The sequence below is a fragment of the Apteryx mantelli genome, chromosome 28 (assembly GCF_036417845.1).
Source record: "Apteryx mantelli isolate bAptMan1 chromosome 28, bAptMan1.hap1, whole genome shotgun sequence".
In the NCBI taxonomy this organism is placed as follows: Eukaryota; Metazoa; Chordata; class Aves; order Apterygiformes; family Apterygidae; genus Apteryx; species Apteryx mantelli.
Window position 1 is genome coordinate 630,940 of NC_090005.1, and position 21,479 is coordinate 652,418.

Sequence of the window (21,479 nt, forward strand, 5' to 3'; positions counted from 1 at the left end):
GGTCCCCCCGGTGCATGCCCATGCCGATGCCGATGCCGGTGCCGGTGCCGATGCCGATGCCGGTGCCGGTGCCGGTGTCGGTGCAGGCGCTGCGCTCCGCCGTGCCGGGCCGTGCCGTGCTGTGCCGTGCCGGGGGCGGCGCCGCGGCGGGGGCGGGCTGCGGCGGGCCGGGCCGGGCCGGGCGGCGGCGGCGGGGGGCGGCGCAGGCGGCGGCGGCGGCGGCCGGAGGGGGCAGAGCAGCGGCGGCGGAGCCGAGCGCCGAGCAGCCGCCGGAGCCCAGCGGAGCCGCAGCCGCCGCCGCGGCCGTAGGTAGGGGCGGGCGGGGGCCCGGCTGCCCCGCGGGACCCGGGGGCCCGGCCCGGCCCCGCCGCCGCCGCCGCCCGGTTTCGCTTTCGGCGGCCGTAAACAGGGCGCGGGGGGCGGCCCCGGGGCGGCTCGGGGCCGGGGCTGGGGCGGCGCCGGGGCCGGGGCCGGGGCCCGCGGCTCGGGCCGGGGCGGCGGGGGGATGCCGGCAGCACCTGCGGGCGGCGGCGATGCCCGGCTGCGCGGAGAGCGCCGGCCCGGGGCGCTGGGTCCGTCCGTCCGTCCGTCCGTCCTTTCTTTTTTTTTTGTTGTTTTTTTTACTCCCTTTTGGTAAATATTTTGGGTATTTCGTAACTCCCTGCGGCCAAACTCAACTTTCAAAAGAAGCCCCGGCGCAGGCCGGGGTTGATTTTGCAGTGTCAGGGCCTGCGGCCTCGCTGCCAGCGGCTGCCGGCCGCGGCGAGCGGCGAGCGCGGGGCCGCGCCGGGGCCGCCCGAGCCCGCCGGGGCCGCGCCGGGGCCGCTCCGCTCCGCGCCGGGCCGCGCCGTCGGGGCGCCGCAGCCCGCGCCGGGAGCAGGTGCAGGAGCGGCCAGGTGGGACCCGCGGCGGGGTCCCCGCCCCGGGGCCTGGAGCCCCCCCAAGCCCCGCTGCTGCTGGCTGCGGTCCCGCACCCGGGGCGCCAGGCGACCCTCCGGCCGAGCTGCGTCGGTCGCGGCGCAGCGCGCTTCGGGGCTGATGCCCGCTCCCGGTGCCGCTTCCTCCGGGAGTGGGGCCCAGCGGTGCTGTGGATCCAGTACTGGAGAAAAGAGAACTTCGTGTTTTAGCTGTGCAGGGGGACTTTCGGTTGTTTCTGCCTCCTCCTCCTCCACTGTTTCCTTTGAAACACCGTTGTTTTGTTTCAGATTCAATAAGTGTTGGTAGTGGCTGCAGAAGGATGCAATGCTGAAGGAAAAGGATTGTTTTGTAAATGGTTTCTGCCTCTGTGAGGAAACTCTGAAAGTGTTAAAATAACGTTTGCGGTACTTCGTACTTGCACAGCATATCCTAGATGTGACGGAAGCCTTGCGTGTGCTTCGGCCTCTCCAGCACCTGGGGGGAGACAGCTGTGCCCGCACACCGGCGCAGCGTGTCCGTCTCCAGGCAGGATGGACAGCGCGAATCGTGCCTGCGCTGGGGCGCGTTCACGGGAGAGGGGAGCCCTTGGGGCAGGTACGGACTCGGCAGCACGCTCCTCTCGGGAAACCCAAACATGTGACTCTGTGTTGTTGGGTAGAGACCAGAAGTCCAAGGGAAAATCCACCCTTGTCCGAGACAGCAATGGTGGCACCTTCCTGGAGCGCAGCGAGAGCGCTGCAGCCCTTGAGGGCTCTTTTATCCAACGCGTTTGCCTGCTGGGCTAATCGTGACCATCCCGCGGCGAGAGCCACCTGTCCAGCAGGGAACTGGAGCCGCCAGGACTGTGCACAGATCCAGCCCAGCTCTGGGCTCGCGCAAGGCAGGGCTGGGGCCGGCTCGGTGCCGGCCCTCCCGTGCAGCTCCGGAGCGCCAGGCACTCGTGCCACCGGGGCCGCCCTGTGCAACGCTGACCCGCCGCCAGGGCCGAGGCCCGGGCTGTTCTTGCAGTCTGCCGGAATAGCCCCATCTTTTCTGGCACCGCGGGTGGGAGAGCCGCACAGCGTTCGTGCGAGCGAACACCGCCCCATCAGAGGGGCTCGGGGGCTCCGCCAAGAGCTGCCCTGGCTGCTGCCTCCTGGGCCTCCGGCTGAACTGCTGACGGCGGTAGCACCTCCGATGGCAGTCGCGGAGCAGAGCGAAGGCTGCTGACTCGCGTGGAGCTGCGGTAACGCTCGCTGCGAGCCAGGTGCTTTCCAGGTCATTCAGGAGAGTCCCTGCGCCAGGGAACCGGTGGCTTTAGCGACAGAGGGCAGGAGAAAGGAGGTGACGGTCGGCAGCTTGCTGGCGGTTGTCAGCGTGCGATGCCAAGGTGTGCGGAGCATGGGGCGGCAGCGGCACGGCCGCAGCTCAGTGGAGTGCGGCAGGGCTCGCCTGCGCCTCGGTGGCTGCAGAGAAAGTCCCCGGGAGCCTGGGGACGGCACCGGGGCTTTTAGCAGGATGGGACTGGAGCAAAGCTACGGCGCCGTGTAGCCTCAGTGCTTCGGGAGAGTGCGTGTTAAAACTGAACATGCAATCAGCTCTCCTTTTAGAAAGCGAAATCCTGCTAAGGCAGGCGAGGCTCCGGACTTGCGTATGCATCTCGGCTCCAGACCTTCTGCTTGGGGAAGGTCTAGCAGTATAAACTTGCGCAAAGGCAGGCAGGTCGCCGAGCCTTCCCTGGCGGCGGGGAGGAACGCGTGGCCCTGCAGCAGGGGCTGGCCAGCCTTGAAAGCTGTTAGTCCACTTAGCTAATGCAAAAGCCCCAGTTCAGATATTTTGCCTCCGAAATCTTGACTATGCCCTTGGCGGACCAGGAAGGCTCGTGGCGTATGTGCCTCTCTGGTGCTGCTGCAGCAGATCGTCCCCGTCCTGCCTTGCCCTGCCGCTGCCCCTGAGCCCCTTCGATGCCTGCAGCGGCAGCCAGAAGCTGTTCGCCCCTCCAAACCCGGCTTGGCAGAGGCGTTCGGCATGCACTGCAGGTGGTCTCGACAGCCCGTCCAGCACTGGCGGCACCAAAGCAGCGGCTCTGGGGTGTGAGAGCTTTGCCCCACGCCTTGCCTTCGGGCACGCATCCTGCAGCAGGGAGCCGCTGCGCCCCATCCGGGGCCGGGCCTGGGGATGCTGCCGCCGTGACGGTGCGGGGGGGGATGCTCTGCTGCTGAAGGGCTGGTGTCCCGCTTCGATGCACCTGCACATGCTTGAGCGGCGCGGCTGTGCTGCGCCTCGGGATGCACGCAGCTGCCGGTGCGGAGGGGAAGGCGGCGGGGCGTCCGTCGCAGTGCTGGGGCTTCTGGTGGCTCTGGGGCCGCAGCCTGGCCTGTCCCGGCTTCCGAGGTCCTGCTGTGCTGGACGCGAGGATGGTGGCCGTTTCCCTGCAGTTTAGAGCCGTCCCTGAAGGCCGGGGGAGGAGGGCGAGCCTCCTGGCATGGAGGAGGGAACGGGACGTGCTGTAGATGTCGTGATGTGGAAAGAGGAGCCGGAGTTCGGATCGAGAGGTGCCAACAGCCTGGGGATGGGAGAGCCGGGGCTGGAAGCAGGGAGGGGCCGGCTGCTGCCGTGGACGCCGTGCTCGGCTCGGCGGCTTTTCCCACAGCGTCCTCCCTCGTGGGCACGGGGGATGCTTGGCCCCTCGGCAGCCGTCACCGGAGCTTCCTCGAGTCCCTCCCGCCGGCAGCTTTGGCATGGCGTGGGAAGGGAGCTCCCTGTCCCTCCGGAGCAGGACACGGCCCCGCGGCGGGTGCTGGGTCCCCGGGGCCGGAGCCCCGCGCCCGGGGATGCTCCGCGCACGCTTACACACGGCGACTCGAGGGACCTTCCCCTCTCGTGGCAGGGGAAGTGCTGACTCCAAGCAGGCAGCGAGCTCTGCGCCCTGGGGTTTCCCACCTCTCTCTCGAGTGATAGCAAAACCCAGAAACTCTGCTTATGAAAAATCCCTGCTCCTTGTACTCCTGCAGCGCGTGGGCGGCCGGGCAGCGAGGGGTGACTGTGCTCTGCTGAGTACAGTAAAGTGCCGCCGTCAGCTGGGAAATGACTTGCTGGTTTGGAAGGAATTACTGTAAGTTGAGGCCGCGCTCGGGGGGCCTCGCGGTGGTCCCGGGGAGCGGGACCTGCCCGGGCTGGCAGGGCGGCTGGGGGGCGCGAGCCCGCGGCAGCTGGGGGCGCGGAGGGTCCCCTTGCAGCGGGGAAGAGGGTCGGGACTGCGACTCCGCGGCCGTGCAAACGGCTCCGGCCTGGGTGACTGTGCATGCTAGCTGGGCTAAGCCCTGCTCCGGGGCTCCGGCATGCTCCGGGAGAAGTAGCCTCGACAGCTGTAATGTTTCCGTGGCATGCCTTTCCTTTCATGGGGTGTCTATTTTGCAACCCCCAAGTGTTTTGATCCCAGGAGGAAGGGGGCGGGGGTGTTTACCCTGGCACCGCGTGTCCGGCGCAGGGATCCAAGCTGCGCTGAGCATGCCTGAATTTTACATGCAGCAACAGTTCTAGCAACATCTGCTGGCTGATAAAAGGTACGTTGCCATAGACTGCTTCTCCCTGCCGAGTTGGGAAATGTCGAGGGGGAGGCATGCATGTGAACACGGCTTCCTGGCCGATAGGGGTGAGCCGACTTGCTGATAAAGCAGAATCCACCCATCTAGTCGCGCCAGCGAGGGGACAGGAGCGCTGGCGGCCTGGGGAGGAGCGCGCTTCTTGCTGCGTGTTTCCCCTATTGCAGACTCTCGCTTTCTGCAAAGTCTGCGAGCGATGTTTTGCCCGGTGGCTTCTCACCGGGGCTCTGGCGGCTCCTTGCACTGGAATGTTATAGCCGAACCGTAGCATGGTCACGACTTGCTCCTTGTTTAAACAGTCACTGGTGAGTTTTGCAATCTCTATTTTTGCTGTAACTTCGTGTCTTCCTGTTGTTGTGATATGTAAATTCTGGTTTATAGCATAGTTCTGTCTGGGGAGAGAATTGGGGAAAAGGCTGGTGCTTGGGTAGGACTCGAGGAGCCTAGGCAGCGGCGCGGCGCCCGGCGCAGCCCCGGCCACAGAGGGCTGAGCGCCGCCCGCTCTTGTCTGTCGGGCTTTTTGTTCCTCCCGCTTGATTGCTGTCTGCAAAGCTTTTAATGGGGGGGGGGAAGAGAAGCAGACTGCGCTTGCGGTGTACCCTAGCCCCTCGCGCAGGCGAAAACACAGCTGCAGAATGATCCCTGTTCTATTTGTTGTTGTTAAAATGCAGCTGTGGCACTAATGGCACAGCTGCATTGGCCTGGCCCCTCCTTTTATAAAGCCATTTGTCACCTGGGCCTTCCAGAAACGCTTAGGTGGGGAGGAATGCGCATGGAGCCATCGCCACCGGGCCGGGGGCGCCTGCCCACCCGCTCGCTGAGCAGCTCGGCAGGGTCCAGCAGCGTCCCGGGAGCCTGGCGGCACCACCGGCTCCGGTGTCTGCATTGCATCTCCACCTGCTCCTCAAAATTTCCCCGGAGATCCTGCTCCCTTCTGCCACATCCGCGCTGCTGCTCGAGCCCCGTTTGTGCGGGGACGCCGCCCCGGCGGCAAGACGCTGCTGTGGGGACACTTTGCATCAGGCGACTCGGACACGCGCTCGGCGCTCTGGCGGTGGGAGCACGTGCACAAATGTGAATCCTGCTGCTGTCGACGGCGGGATGCGCCAGGTCCGGGCTCCCACACGCCACGGCCGGATGGCTCTCATGGGCGGCACTACGGCACTCGGCAGAGCCGGCTCCGCTTTGCCATGTGCCGATCCCCCGCGGCTGCCGGAGTGGGCAACAAGCGGCAGCTGCTGCTCCCGGGGCTGCACACACCTCGGGGGAAGGAAAGCAGGAGCCGAGCTTTGGCACCTGCACCCTTGGACGCGTCTGTGTGCTGTGTTTAACCTGCCAGGCTTGACTGCGAAGCTTACCCATCGCGAATGAGATTTTTTTTGGTAGAAAGCCTCAGTATTTTGGCTTTTTATTCCTGTTCTGACTAGTTCTCTCTCCTGCCAGATTCCCCAGGCGTTCGCGTGCCCCCTTCCTAAAGCAAGACTTTATTCTCCCTCCCATCTGCCGTGCTGCTGCGTGAGCGTCTCCCTGCGCCGGGCTGGTGCTGCTGGGGCAGGGGCCCTCGCTTCTCGCGGCGCTCATGTCCCAGCGGGCCGGGAGCCCCAAGGGATGCCGGAGGCTGCTCCGGGGAACCCGTCCTTCCCTGCCCCCCGGCAACTCCTCTCAGCTCCTTGGCCCCCTGGCACCGCGGGAGGGGGTGCGACGCCTCCCGCGCAGCGGCACCAGGAGCAGGGAGCCTTTTCCTGCTGGCCGGACGCGTAGATCGGCTGCTGACCCGTGCCGCGAGAGCCCGGGTGCTCTGTCGCAACGTGTTGCCTGAACGTGCCGGGGAGGGAGGAAACGCGCTGCTGGGAGACTCCCGCGATGCAGAGCCCGGGCATCGCGTTGGCTCCGCACTCGCAACCGCGGCGGGCGCGTGGGGTGCCTGCCGCCCCCGGTGAGGGGGTAACGCTCTTGCAGGGAGCGGCCCGCCCGCCCCGCGGCGTTGTGCGCGGCTGGGACGTGCGGTGCCAGCGGGAGGGGATGCCGAGGCGCGCGGCCGGTGCGTGCCTGCGCTGCGCGGGTCTCCCCCGGCTGTCTGCGCCTGGCGCCGCAAATCCCGCTCGGCAGGTAAATGGATTTGTCTGATTGCCTGCGCTTGCTGGAGCATGACCGGTAAAATGAAATTGTGTCTCCAGACCCAAATCGGGACTAATTCGACACTGAAATGAGCTTAATCCTTGGATCCTCCCGGCCAGCACATCTCTCCGGGGCACGTGCTAGGTCTAAGCGCGGATTAGCGGTGTGCCCAGGGCGGCTCTGTGACGGTGGTCCACGGCTGCGGTGAGGGTGGGCTGGCTGCCAGGGCGCTCGTGCCTTAACCCCAATCTCTCTGGCCCACCCTGGGCCTGGCAGCGCTGTCCCGGCCTCAGGCCCTGCTGGCCTGGGGTCGCCCGGAGCCCTCGGGCCCCCTCCGGGCTGCGTGTCCCGTGGGGCCAGAGCCCGGGTCCTCCTTGCCGGCACCCCCCGGCTCCGGAGAGGGCGCGAGGGAGGGTCGAGCATCTCTGCGCGGCCGCGGCAGGAGCCAGCAAGGGTTTGTGCCGTGTCCGGGCAGATGCTTTATCCTGAGCTGCTGTATTATAGAGATTTAGGGCAGGTCTGCTGGTCTGAGGTCTCGTTGACATTGCTCATCGTGTAGGAAAAATACCTTGTTGGATTGGATCAAAGGCGTCGGGTCGGGCTAGGAGCGAGTGGCAGCAGCATCCCTGGGAGCGCGGCTGCCTGCAGGGCGATGCGGCGGGCGCTGCTCCACCGGCCGGGCCCCGGGGCCGGGCGTGCTGCGCTTTCGGTTGCCTGGGGCCCGGCCGCCTGCTCGTGCCAGGGATTCCCCGGGGAGGATTTCTGCCGGGCGGCATCCCGTGGCGATGGGGTGGTGATGTGCTGGCACCGGCGGCGGGGATTGCCCGCTGAGCACAGGGTACCCTCTCCCCCCAGGCCCCGGTGGCCTGCAGCCGGCAGGGTGGGCGCGCTGCCCACGCCGCGCTCCTGGTTCTGCACGGCTCTGCGCAGCTCCGTGCGCCCCGCGGCTGGGAACAGGCCCCCTTTGTTCCTGCGCAGCCGCGGCCTCGCCACGACGCCTGGGTCCCGCTGTCGCCCGTCGGCCCCGCGGCGCCCAGGCAGCACGCCCGATGCCTCCCGCGGCCCCTGCCTCGCGCGCTGTGCCGAGGCGCCGGGGGGAGACTTTTGTTATTTTCTCCTTAAAGCCTCAGCTCCCAGATTCCTGGGGTTTTGCTGGGATTTCGCTGGCTGGGCTGGGTTTTTCTTACGCAGCTTTCTGGGTCTTTGTGGTTGTAACGGAAAATCTGAAAATGGGAGCCAAACAGTCCCAAAGGTTTCAAAGGTCAGAGTGCCAAGCAAGACGAATGCTAATGGCCGTTGTTGCTAACGGGACTAGCAGGCAGTCCCCGAGCCGGGCTCTCCGGGCGCTTGGGCTGCTGCGGAGGAGGGCGACATCTCCGCGTGCGTGGCGCCAGCTTCTCTCCTCGGACAGCGTCACGCCACTGCTGGGGTTTCCTCGTTCCCGCAGCGGGGCTAGTTCTCCATTTTGGCTCCCGGAGGCTGGCTCGGCCCATGCCTTTCCCGGCAGCCGCCACGTCCCCGCTGGGCCTCGGGGCAGCCTGCGGGCTCCGCAGCTCCGCGCACGGGGTGCAGCCCCCTCGGGGTGCGCCGGGTCCACCGGCACCCGCCACCAGGCTTTCCTGCACCACGGCTGCTGCAGGGCCCTCGGCCTCTGCTCTCAAGAGGAAATATTTAATTTCCACAGCCGATGTTGTCTGTTGTCTGTGCACACAGACGGGGCCTTGAAGTTCCCCTGCCCTCGCTCAGCAAGCACAGACAGTTTCCAGTGTGGGCTGCAGGCGAGCAGGGGAGCAACTCGGTGCCTCTGTCTCGATGCTGCCGAGGGCAAAACCTTTGGCTGCTGCTGCTCTTCTGCAAGAGAAAAACAAAACCCATCAAAGCACCGAACTTCTAGAAGGAGCTCGTGCCTCTTGCCGAGCTGGTGCCTCCACCTCTGAACCGAAAGCTGGAAACCACAGGCAGGCGTAGACTGGGCGAACCGCGCCGCTTCCAGCGCCGGCGGCCCCCTGCGCCATTGGCTCCGGACGCAGGGAGCAGGCGGCTGGCGGCGCTCCGGGCTCGCGGCGTGGGGGCGTGGGGGCAAGGCGGCCCCGGAGCCAGGGGCCGCGGGTGCTGGCGGCTGCTCTGCCGCTGGCTCCGGACACGGCCTTCGTGGCCTGGAGCTGGGCGCCAGCCCTCGCCCTGCGCCGGGGAGGCGCGGGGACGCGAGCAGCGGCGCGGCAGGGAGGTTAGTCCGTCCCTTCGTCCCCCCCTGCCTTTTTCCTGCCTCTGCCCGGGCCGCTGCCGCCTGCCCCGCTCCCGGTGCATCGCACCCCCCGGCGGCTGGGCCGGCCCGGGGGCCCCGCTCGGCCCCGACGGCGCCGCCGCCCGTCCGTCCGTGCGCGCCGCGGCCGCGGGAGAGGAAGCAGCGGGCGCTCGGCGCGGCGCGGCTGACATTTTGGAAGGAAATAGCTGCGCTTCGCTCCTTCCTGTAGCGCGGCCGCCCGCGCCGAGCAGCGGCAGCTCCGGGAGCGCGATCCCGGCGGGCGCGGGCCGGGCCGGGGCCGCTGCGCGCGGCCGGAGCGCGGCGGAGCAGCGCCGAGCGCGTAAGTGCCGCCGCGCCGGGGCCGGGGCCGGGGCCGGGGGGGCGGGGGGGCGGCGCTGCCGCGGCCCCCGGGGCAGGACCCGGCGCCCGGCGGGATTTGCCCCCTCGGGGGGCCCCGGGCCGTGCCACGTGCGCCGGAGGCCGCGCAGGGGGTGCGGAGCGGCGGGGGCCGGGGGGGGGCGGCCCGGGGGGCGCCGCGGAGCGGGCGGGGGCGGCGGCAGCGGCGCGATTCCCGCGGCGCCGGGCTGCTGCCGGGGCCCGGCCCGGCCGAGCCCTCCGTGCCCTGCGGGGCGCCCCCTCCTCCAGCATCGCCCCGACGGGGCGCACCGAGCCCGGCCCTGCCCTGGGGCTGCGAGCGAGGCCGGCTCTGACCTGGAAGCGATCGCGGGCTCCGGAGGTGCTGGGAAAGCACGTGTGCGCCTGTTTACCGCGCCGCGGGGAAGGGGGATGTGGGCCGGGGCGGCCGGGCCCGGGGCTTTTCCATGCCCGCAGGGCAGAGCGGGGAGGGCAGCGTCGGGGGAAGCACCCCGGCTCCCTGCCGGGGGGCAGGAAAGCTGCTCTGGAAATCCCCTTTCCTCCGGGTGGAGGAGAGGAGGCAGCGCCGGCGCCTGGAGCCTGTTGGGCACAGAGCAGCGCTTTGGCTCCGTTCCCCCCAGGGTTTTGCCTAGGTTTCGTCCTGCTGCCCGGCCTGGCGTGGGCAGAGCTGCCGCTTGCATGTGCCCCGGCCAGGGCCGAAGCCAGACCTGAGCTGCCCCCCGCAAGCAGCGGCTGCGCTGGCACGAGGGGCTGTGCTGGAGCAGCCCTGGGGTGGAGGCACGTTGCCTGCGGGCGGAGGGCAACGAGGTTCCCGGGAGCGCTGCGTGCCTGTGCATCCCAGCAGCTGCGGCCCGAGCCCCATGAAGCCGGCTCGCGAGGCCGGGCGGGAGCTGGAGCCTCGGGGCGGCAAGCTGGGAGAGCTCCATCCATGGTGGGGTTTTGCCAGAGATGGTGCCCGTGGGAATCCTCTGGCCGGCTGCCTCGCCCTGTGAGACATTTCCCTCCTTTTGTCTTCTCCTCGCAGATGCAATTACGACTTTCCTGTCGCTTGAGCTCTGGAGCTGCTCGCCAGCCCTCCTGCAGCGCCTGCCGCGGCCCCAGAGGTGCCTGCGGCTCCTTCGCTGCTCTCCTGCCCCACCACCCACCCTGCCGGTGCTGCCGCTGCGGAGAGCGGCCCCACTCCAGGAGCGCCTGCTGGGCTCCCTCCTGTGCCCGGCCTCCCCCTGCGCATCCCCTGCAGTTGCCTCCATCCCTCTGGACGCGTGTTCGGGTGGGTTACGAGCAGGCGATCCAGCCCCTCTCCTGTCTCCCTTCTTTCCCCGGTGGCAGTGGGACACGGAAGCGCCGGCCCTGGCGTCTCCTCTCCCTTGGCCCCTGCCGGATGCGCTTTCGTGCCTTCCCCCTGCCCGGGCTGCCCCGGCAGCGGTCAGGGGCTGTGTCCGTGGCGCTTGTCCTGCACGAGGGAAGCTGCCGCATGTGCAGTGTTGCAAGCGATAGGTCACCAGTGAACAACTTGCTGTGGGTTGTTAAGTTACTGCTGGTTAACCGAGCTGTGGTAATGGGTGGGATTATAGCTCATTGCCAGTGCAAAACAAATGCAAAGTAGCTTAAACCACTGCAATCATCTGTCTCTTGCAATTGTCCGAGTGTGCATGCGGGTGCTTGCTGCAGCCCAGCTGAGCCCTGGTAACCAGGGAAGCTGCAGCGATGCTGCCTGTCCTTGCCTGGCGCTCCAGGAGAAGGCAGCTCAGCTCGCATCTCGCAGGCTGCAGGCGTGGTTGAGGAACATGGGCAAAGAGATGCCGCCATGGAGGGGACGGATAAACAACAGCAAGACTCCCAGCCGGCCTCTTCTGGAATGGGAGGTCTTCCTGACCCAGCCCGGGAGCTGAGGGTGGCTGTGGGGCCGGTGCCTACATGTGCCTTTGCCTGGGAGGGTGCTGCACCGGCAGCACAAGGAGGGAGCTCATCCTTGAGCGCCGATGTGAAACCATCCCAGGCCTCCAAGGAAGTTGTTGTAAGTGCTCGCCCCAGCCAGATAAGCAGTGCTGCTGTAGGAGGAGGAGGATGATGCTGGTCTTGGATCAAGCCAGCTTTAATTGCGAGCAGCTGGCCAGGCGGGAGTCTGATTGCCAGTAAGAACACGAGTGCCGTGACTGCCTGGAAAGCCCGGTGTCTCCGGCTGTGCGGAGGGGGCTGTAGCTCAGCCAAGCCGTGGGCTCAGGACAGTCAGCGGGGTGCCGTGGGATGCTTTCCTTGGGGCCAGGTGGGATGCACAGCCGCTAGTTCCTGCAGGCTCCCGCTTGATGCTTGCCGTGAGCAGCGGCAGTGGTGGTTTTGGGAAGTTCATGGTGTGTAGGGTGCTGACTCTGCCTCTGGCAACACGCAAGGGCCCAAGGATCGTATCACTGTATTTTATGCAAAATGCAGCTACAGCGCCGTTTCCCTAACCTTGATCGGCTCTTGCGGCTAAGCAGCCTGGTGCCGCTTGTTGCAAGCGTTGCGTCTCGTGCCGTACCCGCTGCTGGCGCGCCTTCTGCGCCCGGCATCCCCTCCGCCTGACTCGAGGAGCTTGGTCTGCGGGCGCGATCCAGGCTGGCGTTTGGGAAATCGGCTTCTGCTATAGCCTCCTTTCGCTTGCAGGCAAGTAGCTTGCGTCCAGCGTTCCCGGTGGCGGGAGCCACCGCTGCAGCGCTGGGCTGCCGGGACCCGGTTTCGCTTGGGAAGTGAGGTCTCGTACCTGTCCTCTGCCAGCTTCGGGGCCGCTTGCTCGCGATCCAGGCTGCTGCTTTGCAGGCACCTGCTTGTGGACGAGCTCAGAGGAATCCCAGGTGTTGCGTCGGTGATGCTTTCCGTTGGCCTGTTGCAATCTCGTCGGAGCGGTTTTGGTGGGACGTGTTTATCCGCCGTGGCCGGCGGGCCCGCGCTGCCCGTGGGACGGGGCTGCAGTTCGCCGGGGCACGCGCGGGGCAAGCTGGGCTGTTGCGAGCCAAACGTGCTGTTTTCCCCGTGTAAATATTGACGTCAGGTTGGCTCTGTTTCCACTCAGACGTTCCCAGCAGCAATGTTCACGGCTCCTGCTCCAAGGCCAGTGCTTTTTGTACTCTGTAACTGCAAGTTAACCGCTGCAGCAGATTAATACTTGTTGCTTAATAACATGTTGGAGTGGAATGGGAAGTGTTTTGTTGCTGGAAGATGGGAATATATCACAATTTTCTTGATAGGAAGAGCAATGTTTATTTAATTTTTGTCTGTGCTGATATTTCTGTTCCTGTCCAGCCCTGGGCTTGGGCTGCTCCTGGGATTTCATCTGTTCTTGACACAGTAAAACAGTTTTTTAAGTTCTCTTCAGCTCTGCCAATGGCAGCATTTTTCATCAGTGCCATGATGCCTCTTATCAACCGTTTGCATTTTCTAACTGCCAATACACTTGCCTTACTATCAGCTTTCCCGCTTTGCCTTCTTTCATTGCTTTAATTTTTTATTGCCTCCTCAAACCCCTCCTTACCAGAAGGGTTTCTAACTGAATCTTTTTCCTGTGAACATGGGAATGTTCCTTGCTTTTTATGGGGGGAAAAAGTCATTTTTAGCCAACTCTCAGTTACTGTTCCTCTCCCTGCATGTCGGGGAGAGATTGTGGAGCTCGGGACTGCTGGCTATTTCCCTGTGCTTGACTTAGACCCTCGGATTTCTTTGCGGTCGTGGCAGCTGACCTGTCGCTTTCTTCCCTCTCTGAGCCCGTGCTCGCGCCGCGCCGTGCCGAGCCCCGGCGCTGCAGGAGAGCGGCTGGCGCCTCCGCGGCACCTGGGGCCGTCGCTGGTTTTGAGGCCGGTTTCCCCGGAGCGTGCCCTGGCCTTGCAAGCTAAAGGGTTCAGGGAAGAGAGGAGCCGCAGCGCCGTGCTGCCAGCTCTCTCCATGGACCTGTTTGGTTTTGACCGTGCCGGGTGCTGCGGTGCCGTAACCGGATCCCCGTCCCGGTCATCTGGCCGGGGGATGCAACGCAAAGACGGTCTCTCCCCCCTGCCCTGGCATCTCCTCCCAGTTGAGAGCATGACTGGCTCCGTTTGCACAATATTAGGGCTAAATCCGTTTGGGTGCGAGTGTGTGTAAATGCTGTTTGTGCCTGCAAACACCGCCTCGGCCCCGGTGGGTGCTTCGCTGCGCGGGGCCGGGGGCTCCCGCGGAGCCCTCCCCGGCTCGCTGGGCATTGCGTCGCCGTCAGACTCTCTTACCGGGTTGTTTTGCCAGGGCCCATCAAGCTGCAAATATAACCACGACGGGGGAAGGCTCTGGCTTTTTATAGGTGCCGTCTCTCCGGCTGTCCTTTCTATATTTGCCCCCGCTGGCCGCGTCCGCAGTGCCGCGCGCGCTTGTGCAAAGCGCCTGTTGGGATGCCTGGGAGTCCGGAGCAGCGCGGGGTGGAGCGGCATGGCACACTCGGGTGTCGCGCGGCCCGGGCGCGAGCGGTGCCTGGCAGCCCTCCCGCCGCTGCGGCCGCCCCAAACTCGCTGGGAGAAGCCCCGCCTGGGTGCTGCTGTTCATTTATTTCGGCGGAGGCGAGCAGCCCCGCGGCTCCTGGCGCTGGCGGGACTGGCCCGCGCTGCCTCAGCCCGGGTTGCTTTCCAGCCCCCATTCCCTCGTTCCCTTGGGCAGGCGACGGCCGCGATGGCATGACGCAGCGCGGCGGGGGGAAACGATTACCATGTGGCGAGCCCTGCGAAGCAATGCCTTCACGGCCCCCAGCTCTCCGGGGGCTTTTCCTAGAAAACAGCGGGTGACTCAGAGCAGGGTCCCCCTGCCCAGCCGTGCCTCTTTCTGCGTGAAACCGGAGACATTTCCCAGCAGCTCTGGGAAGCGCAGGAGGCATCGGGAAGCTCCTGCAGCGGAGTGCGCCGGCGCGGCGGCACCCCAGGAGCGGCGTCCCGACGGCCCCGTCTCCCTGCCGCAGGTGGTGAGCGATGGCGGTGTGGATCCAGGCGCAGCAGCTCCAGGGCGAAGCCCTGCGGCAGATGCAGGCGCTCTACGGCCAGCACTTCCCCATCGAGGTGCGGCACTACCTCTCGCAGTGGATCGAGAGCCAGGCATGGTAGGTGAGCGGGGCGTCCCACCGCGGCTGCATCCCTGCCCGCGGCGCCGGCCGTTCCCGGGAGCGCTCCCCGCAGCGGGGCCGGGGCCGGGGCCGCCCTGACGCCGCCTTCGCCCCGTGCCAGGGACTCCATCGACCTCGACAACCCCCAGGAGAACGTGAAGGCGACGCAGCTGCTGGAGGGGCTGATCCAGGAGCTGCAGAAGAAGGCGGATCACCAAGTGGGCGAGGACGGCTTCCTGCTGAAGATCAAGCTGGGGCACTATGCCACGCAGCTGCAGGCGAGTGGGGGCAGCGCTGGCCCGGGGCCGGGGGGCCGGGGGTGGCTCTGCCCCGCGCCCCGCTCAGGGCCGCGCTCTCCCCGTGCAGAACACCTATGACCGGTGCCCCATGGAGCTGGTGCGCTGCATTCGGCACATCCTCTACCACGAGCAGAGGCTGGTGCGGGAGGCGAACAACGTAAGTGGGGGACGTGGGGCGTCTCCGCTGCCGGGGGCACGGGCACGGCTGCAACCTATGGGGCGGGCAACGCCCTGCGTCTCTGCTGCTGGGGTCATGGAGCAGCCCCGTGGTGGGGGATGCTCCGGGTCTGCATCCCCCAGGAGTGCGGGAGCAGCCCCATGGTGGGGGATGTGCTGGGTCTGCATCCCCCAGGACTGCGGGAGCAGCCCCGTGGTGGGGGGTGCTCCGGGTCTGTATCCCCCAGGAGTGTGTGAGCATCCCCGTGGTGGGGGGTGCTCTGGGTCTGCATCCCCCAGGACTATGGGAGCAGCCCCGTGGTGGGGAATGCTCCGGGTCTGCATCCCCCAGGGCTGTGGGAGCAGCCCCATGGTGGGGGATGTGCTGGGTCTGCATCCCCCAGGACTGCGGGAGCAGCCCCGTGGTGGGGGATGTGCTGGGTCTGCATCTCCCAGGACTGCGGGAGCAGCCCCATGGTGGGGGATGTGCTGGGTCTGCATCTCCCAGGACTGCGGGAGCAGCCCCGTGGTGGGGGGTGCTCCGGGTCTGCATCCCCCAGGACTGCGGGAGCAACCCTGTGGTGGGGGATGCTCCGGGTCTGCATCCCCCAGGACCGTGGGAGCAGCCCCGTGGTGGGGGATGCTCCAGGTCTGCATCCCCCAGGACCGCGGGAGCAGCCCCGTGGTGGGGGATGCTCCAGGTCTGCATCCCCCAGGACCGCGGGAGCTGCCCCGTGGTGGGGGATGCTCCGGCTCTCCGTGGTCCCCCAGCACAGCAGTGGCATGGAAGGGGCTCCCCCCACCACGCTGAGCGCTCCCCCTGCCCTGCGCAGAGCCCCTCGCCAGCCGGCTCCCTGGTGGATGCCATGTCCCAGAAGCACCTTCAGATCAACCAGACCTTCGAGGAGCTGCGGCTCATCACGCAGGACTCGGAGAACGAGCTCAAGAAGCTGCAGCAGACGCAGGAGTACTTCATCATCCAGTACCAGGAGAACATGCGGCTCCAAGGTGGGTGGGAGCCCGGGGGGGGTGCGGGGCCTGGGGCGCCGGCGGTGCCGACCCTAACGCTGCCCCGTGCCCCCAGCCCAGTTCTCCCAGCTCTCCCAGCTGGGCCCCCAGGAGCGCCTGTCGCGGGAGACGACGCTGCAGCAGAAGAAGGCGTCGCTGGAGGCCTGGCTGCACCGGGAGGCGCAGACACTACAGCAGTACCGCGTGGTGAGTGCGGCGGCCCCCGGCCCCTGCTGCGGCCACCCGCCCGGCCGCCCGGCCGCCCGCCCCGTGACGCCTGCCCGCCTTGCAGGAGCTGGCCGAGAAGCACCAGAAGACCCTGCAGCTGCTGCGCAAGCAGCAGACGACCATCCTGGACGACGAGCTGATCCAGTGGAAGCGTCGGCAGCAGCTGGCGGGCAACGGGGGCCCCCCCGAGGGCACCCTGGACGTGCTGCAGACCTGGTGGGTGCCCGGCTGGGCGCGGGGGCGGTGGGCGCCGGCCCCGGCCCTGGCCCCGGCGGGCCGCTGAGCCCTTGGCGCTCCCCCAGGTGCGAGAAGCTGGCCGAGATCATCTGGCAGAACCGGCAGCAGATCCGTCGGGCCGAGCACTTGTGCCAGCAGCTGCCCATCCCGGGCCCCGTGGAGGAGATGCTGTCAGAGCTCAATGGCACCATCACCGACATCATCTCCGCCCTGGTGACCAGGTAGAGGTGGGGGTCCCCGGCGTGGGGGGGGGCCGGGCGGCGGGGCCGGGGCTACTCTGCCCGGCTGCCCCTGACCCCCGTGCCTGTGCCCGTCCCCCCCCCCCAGCACCTTCATCATCGAGAAGCAGCCCCCCCAGGTGCTGAAGACCCAGACCAAGTTCGCGGCCACCGTGCGGCTCCTGGTGGGGGGGAAGCTGAACGTGCACATGAACCCCCCCCAGGTGAAGGCCACCATCATCAGCGAGCAGCAAGCCAAGGCCCTGCTGAAGAACGAGAGCACCCGCAAGTAATGCCCGGGGCTGTGCCGGGAGGGGGCCGGGGCTGTGCTGGGAGGGGGCCGGGGCTGTGCCGGAGGGCGCCGGGGCTGCCGGCGGCGCGCGGGGCTCCGCGGGGCGCCCCTCACCCCGAGCCTTCCCGCGGCAGCGAGAGCAGCGGGGAGATCCTGAACAACTGCTGCGTGATGGAGTACCACCAGGCCACGGGGACGCTGAGCGCCCACTTCCGCAACATGGTGAGCGCGGCCGGCTCCCCCCCCCGTCCCCCCGTCCCCGCGTGTCCCCCTCCTGCGCCGCCTCCCCCCCCCCCCGGCTCACCCCGCCTGTCCCCGCAGTCTCTGAAGCGCATCAAGCGCTCGGACCGCCGCGGCGCCGAGTCGGTGACGGAGGAGAAGTTCACCATCCTCTTCGAGTCGCAGTTCAGCGTTGGCGGCAACGAGCTGGTCTTCCAGGTGAAGGTAAAGGCGCCCGGCGCGTCCCCTCCGCGGGGCCTGCAGGTGCGGGGCGGGCGATGCTGCCGCGGCGCCCCGCGTCCCCTCCCGGCTCAGCCCCCGTCCGCCCGCAGACGCTGTCCCTGCCCGTGGTGGTGATCGTGCACGGGAGCCAGGACAACAACGCCACGGCCACCGTGCTCTGGGACAACGCCTTCGCGGAGCCGGTGAGTGCCAGCGCCCGGCGAGCAGGAGCTCGGGACCGGGCGGCAGCGTGCTGACGGCCGTGCCGCCCGCTCCGCAGGGCCGGGTGCCCTTCGCCGTGCCCGACAAGGTGCAGTGGCCGCAGCTCTGCGAGGCGCTCAACATGAAGTTCAAGGCCGAGGTGCAGAGCAGCCGCGGGCTGACCAAGGAGAACTTGGTGTTCCTGGCGCAGAAGCTCTTCAACAGCACCAGCTCCCACCTGGAGGACTACAGCAGCACCACGGTGTCCTGGTCCCAGTTCAACCGGGTGAGCGGGCCGGGGCGCCGCGCTGGGAGGGTCGCGGGCGCTTTGGGAGCCCGCGAGCAGCAGTGCGCCGTGCCTAGGGGTGGGATGGGGGACGTTGCTCCCGGGGAGCCGCTGCTCGCAACAGCGCAAAGCAGAAACAGCCGTCACCATCCCCGCCTGCCCGCAGCGGGATGGAGGGAACCGCTTTCCTCTCTCGGAGCGATCCGGAGTGCCGTAGGGCCTGCAGGTGTCCGCACGGTCGCACGCGCGTCGCTGGTGCTCCTCTCGCGGCTGCGCAGCGTGGCCGGGTGCTCTGGGCGCCTGGTTTCAGAGCGCTCGTGCTCCAGGCGCCTGTGTCCCTGCTGCTGTGCCAAATGCTTGTGCAGCCTTGAGGCTGGAAACAGGAATGCTTATTTTCCGGGGATTTCAACAGGAAAACCTGCCCGGGAGGAATTACACCTTCTGGCAGTGGTTTGACGGTGTCATGGAGGTGCTGAAGAAGCATCTGAAGCCGCACTGGAATGACGGGTAAGAGCCGTCCTGCCCCCGCGCCGTGGCCGGCCCCCCGCGTGCCTGGCCCTGACCCCTTCCTCTGCCTAGGGCCATTCTGGGCTTCGTGAACAAGCAGCAAGCGCACGACCTGCTCATCAACAAGCCGGACGGGACCTTCCTCCTGCGCTTCAGCGACTCGGAGATCGGCGGCATCACCATCGCCTGGAAGTTCGACTCCCGTGAGTGCACGCCGGGGAGCTGGGAGCCTCCGACCCGTCCTCGTCCCGAGCCTGGGGCTCGGCCCCTTTCCCGGCTCGCGTGTGCAGATCCGAGCTGCCGTCACTTCCCCGGCAGCGCCTGCGTTTGCCTAGCAGGGTGGAAACCTGCCCTGCCTCCGCCCTCTCTGTCCCCTGGGCAAGGACAGACCTTTAGTTCCTGCCTGATCCTGTTTTCCGGCAACCTGCATTTTGTCCTTAAACGTTGGAAGGGGGAAACGCTGGGTTTGGTTGCTTTTTTTAAACGTGATCTCGCAGCTTGTTTTTAAAGCGGAGCCCTGGGAGTCGTCGTGAGCCCAAGCGGCTCTTTCCAGGTGTCATTACCCTGTTTGCTCTTGTCTTCCAGCCGAAAGGATGTTTTGGAACCTGATGCCGTTCACGACCAGGGACTTCTCCATCCGCTCCCTGGCCGACCGCCTGGGGGACCTCAGTTACCTCATCTACGTGTTCCCCGACCGGCCCAAGGACGAGGTCTTCTCCAAGTACTACACACCGGTTCTCTGTGAGTCCACGCCAGGTAGCGCTGCCCCTCGATCCCCTCCGCATCCCTCCCTGTCGCGCGGACCCCGGCCCGGTGCTGGCTCTGCGGCTCGCCACGAGCAGGCCGGCAACATGCGCCAGCGGCTCCGAGCCCTAGCGCTGCCTTCTTCCCTCTAGCGAAAGCTGTGGACGGATATGTGAAGCCGCAGATCAAGCAAGTGGTGCCCGAGTAAGTGGGCAGGTGCCGGGCGGCTCCCGGGGGCGGCTTGCGGCCCCCTGGGCATCCTGCTCGCGGCTCCGGCATTGCACCCGGACGCTCTTCGGGACAGCGGGGAGGAGGCGAGCGTGCGCGGGGCGCCCGGGGCCGGGCTGTTGGGTCCTCCCAGAACCGGGACGGACCACGTGCATGGGGCTGGGGTCCCCTCTCTGCACCGCGCGGGAAGCCCATCGGAGGCCGTGGGAATTCCCGGGGCGTCTTCATCCAGCGTGGGCTGCCACTCACGGGCCCCTTGTCCGTTCAGGTTTGTCAGCGCCTCAGGCGACTCTGCCCCCGGAGGGGCCACCTACATGGACCAGGCTCCGTCGCCGGCCGTGTGCTCCCAGCCCCATTACAACATGTACCCGCAAAAGTAGGTACCGCTGCCCCCCGCCCGTGCCCCGGCCGGCCGGCGCCGTCCCCGAGCCTCACCGCCTCTCCCTCCCGCAGCCCCGACCCCGTGCTGGACCCCGAGGGCGACTTTGACCTGGACGACACCATGGACGTGGCGAGGCACGTGGAGGAGCTGCTGCGGCGCCCCATGGACAGTCAGTGGATCCCCCACGCCCAGTCGTGACGGGGCGGGCGCCCGGCCCCACGCCGCCTCCGGCCCCGGCGCCGCGGGGACTCTGCCGCCGGGAGCAGCGCTGTGTTCGTGTCTCTGTGCCGGGGCCGGGGGGGGAGGGCAGGGAGTGGGGTGGTTTCTTGTCCCAGAGATTTGCTCTGTGCTGTCCAGAAATGCAGGGTGGCGTCTGGCTCTTTGGTGTTTATGCCCGTGTATAAAAGGCAGCGGATTTGTCGCATGGTTTTCCTGTATGTTCCTTTTAAGAGGCCCAGCTTCAGCTTTGCTTCTGCGCGCCCGGCTCCCGGCGCCGCCGGCGGGGCTCGGACCGCGCAGCCCGCCTGCGCCCGCGGCTGCCCCTGGCCCGCGGCCCGGCCTCACCTTTGCTTTCCGCCGTCGTCACTGAGAATGTACATGTTCGCGTTGTTGTTTTTCTCCTAGTGACTCCGTTCGGGCAGGAGTGTGTGTGCCTGTGTGCGTGGCCGTGCCGGGCTCTGGGACGGGGGGACAGAGAGGGCGGCTGGGGCTCGTCCTGGCGGGGGGACGCTTCGCTCTGCAGAGCTGGGTCCTGTCCTGGCGCTCTCCTGCTCCCATCCCTCGGAGGATGCGGGAGACCCCGTTGGCTCCCGGTCTCGGCAGTGTGTCGGCCGTGTCCCTCCCCGTCCTCTCTAGCGCCGATGCAGCGAGAGGGAGGCAGGGTGAGACGGGAACCGGAGCGAGGGAGGCCGGAGCCCGGGCACGAGCGCGGCCGGCGGGGACAGGAGCGGGGGCGGTTGGGGGACGGGAGTGGAGCCCTCCGCTCTCCCCACCTCTTTCGCCTCGACCTGTCTAAGAAACCCTGGTTCCCTGGCGATGTTATTTTTCTACCACAGAGTAAATAAAGCACCGAATATTTTTGTAACACAAAAGCTCTGGGTTTCACATGTGTCTTGGGGAGGGTGCAGGTCCCTGCCCCGCCGGCGGGCAGGGGGAGAGCCCCAAGCCTGCCCCTGGCTGGGTTGGGGGCACAGGGCTGGGGGAGCCGGTTCCACAGGGGCCTCGGGGCTGCCCCGGGATGTGCAGGGGACACGGGCAGCCCCACGTCCTCCCCAAATCGCTTCACGGCCCTGGGGCTGCTCACAGGGCTGGGTTGAGCTCAGCGCTCCTCTGCAGGAGCTGCCATCCCCGCCACCCCTGGGAAACACACCCCCCTGCCCAGGCCGGGTCCCAAGCCCCCACCTCCAGCCCCGGCTTGGCGGGGGGTGCCCGTGCCCCCGTGCATGGCCCTCATGCATGCGCATCGGCACAGGCTGCCCGGATGGCACGGCTGGTCCTGGATGCCCAGCCGGCGCCGGGCGCTGGTGCTTGGCTTTGCAGGGGTCGGTGCTGGGCACCGGCCTCGTACCGCGGGCCGAAGGGCTGGAGGTGCTGGGGCTGAGCCCCCCTCAGCAGGGGTGAGTTTTTTCTTGGTGGAAAAGCCAAGAAAAACAGACAAACTGCACTCTTTTTGGGGGAGAATTCTCTTGCCGAGGAGCGGAGAACGGGGTGGGTTTGCTTTCGTTTTTTAACCGCACTCTCGTTCTCTGCTCGCGCCCGCCGGCCGGGGGAGGGGCGGGGGTTTCCGTGCGCCCTGGGGTGCTGGCCGTTGGGGTGGTGGTTTTCTTTCTCCTTTTTCGAAAGGAGCAAATAAACCCCGTAATTTCAAGCGGAGGCGGAGCTGCTCTGTGCTCCTTTCCCCGCGCGGCGGGGGGGACCGCGGCG

The 21,479-nt window shown here is 67.3% G+C and overlaps 1 protein-coding gene across 3 annotated transcripts; it reads left to right on the forward strand.

Annotated features, from left to right (window-relative positions):
* The first annotated feature begins 220 nt into the window (after positions 1-220).
* On the forward strand, positions 221-20,631 carry LOC106491086 (signal transducer and activator of transcription 5B). Of its 3 annotated transcripts, XM_067311982.1 has the most exons (19): positions 221-309; positions 14,189-14,326; positions 14,451-14,607; positions 14,696-14,785; positions 15,618-15,792; positions 15,869-15,999; positions 16,085-16,236; positions 16,323-16,478; positions 16,585-16,764; positions 16,902-16,989; positions 17,089-17,211; positions 17,319-17,411; positions 17,489-17,695; positions 18,108-18,202; positions 18,275-18,405; positions 18,788-18,958; positions 19,099-19,150; positions 19,443-19,550; positions 19,628-19,846. In XM_067311982.1, exons 2-19 carry the CDS (start codon positions 14,199-14,201, stop codon positions 19,752-19,754), a joined length of 2,364 nt encoding a protein of 787 aa, XP_067168083.1. In that variant the 5' UTR covers positions 221-309; positions 14,189-14,198; the 3' UTR covers positions 19,755-19,846. The 3 variants fall into 3 exon arrangements, with proteins under 3 accessions (XP_067168083.1, XP_067168082.1, XP_067168081.1); XM_067311981.1 differs by lacking the exons at positions 221-309; positions 14,189-14,326 and having other exon boundaries at positions 14,516-14,785; positions 18,788-18,943; XM_067311980.1 differs by lacking the exons at positions 221-309; positions 14,189-14,326; positions 19,099-19,150 and having other exon boundaries at positions 14,516-14,785; positions 18,788-18,943; positions 19,628-20,631.
* The last annotated feature ends 848 nt before the right edge of the window (positions 20,632-21,479 follow it).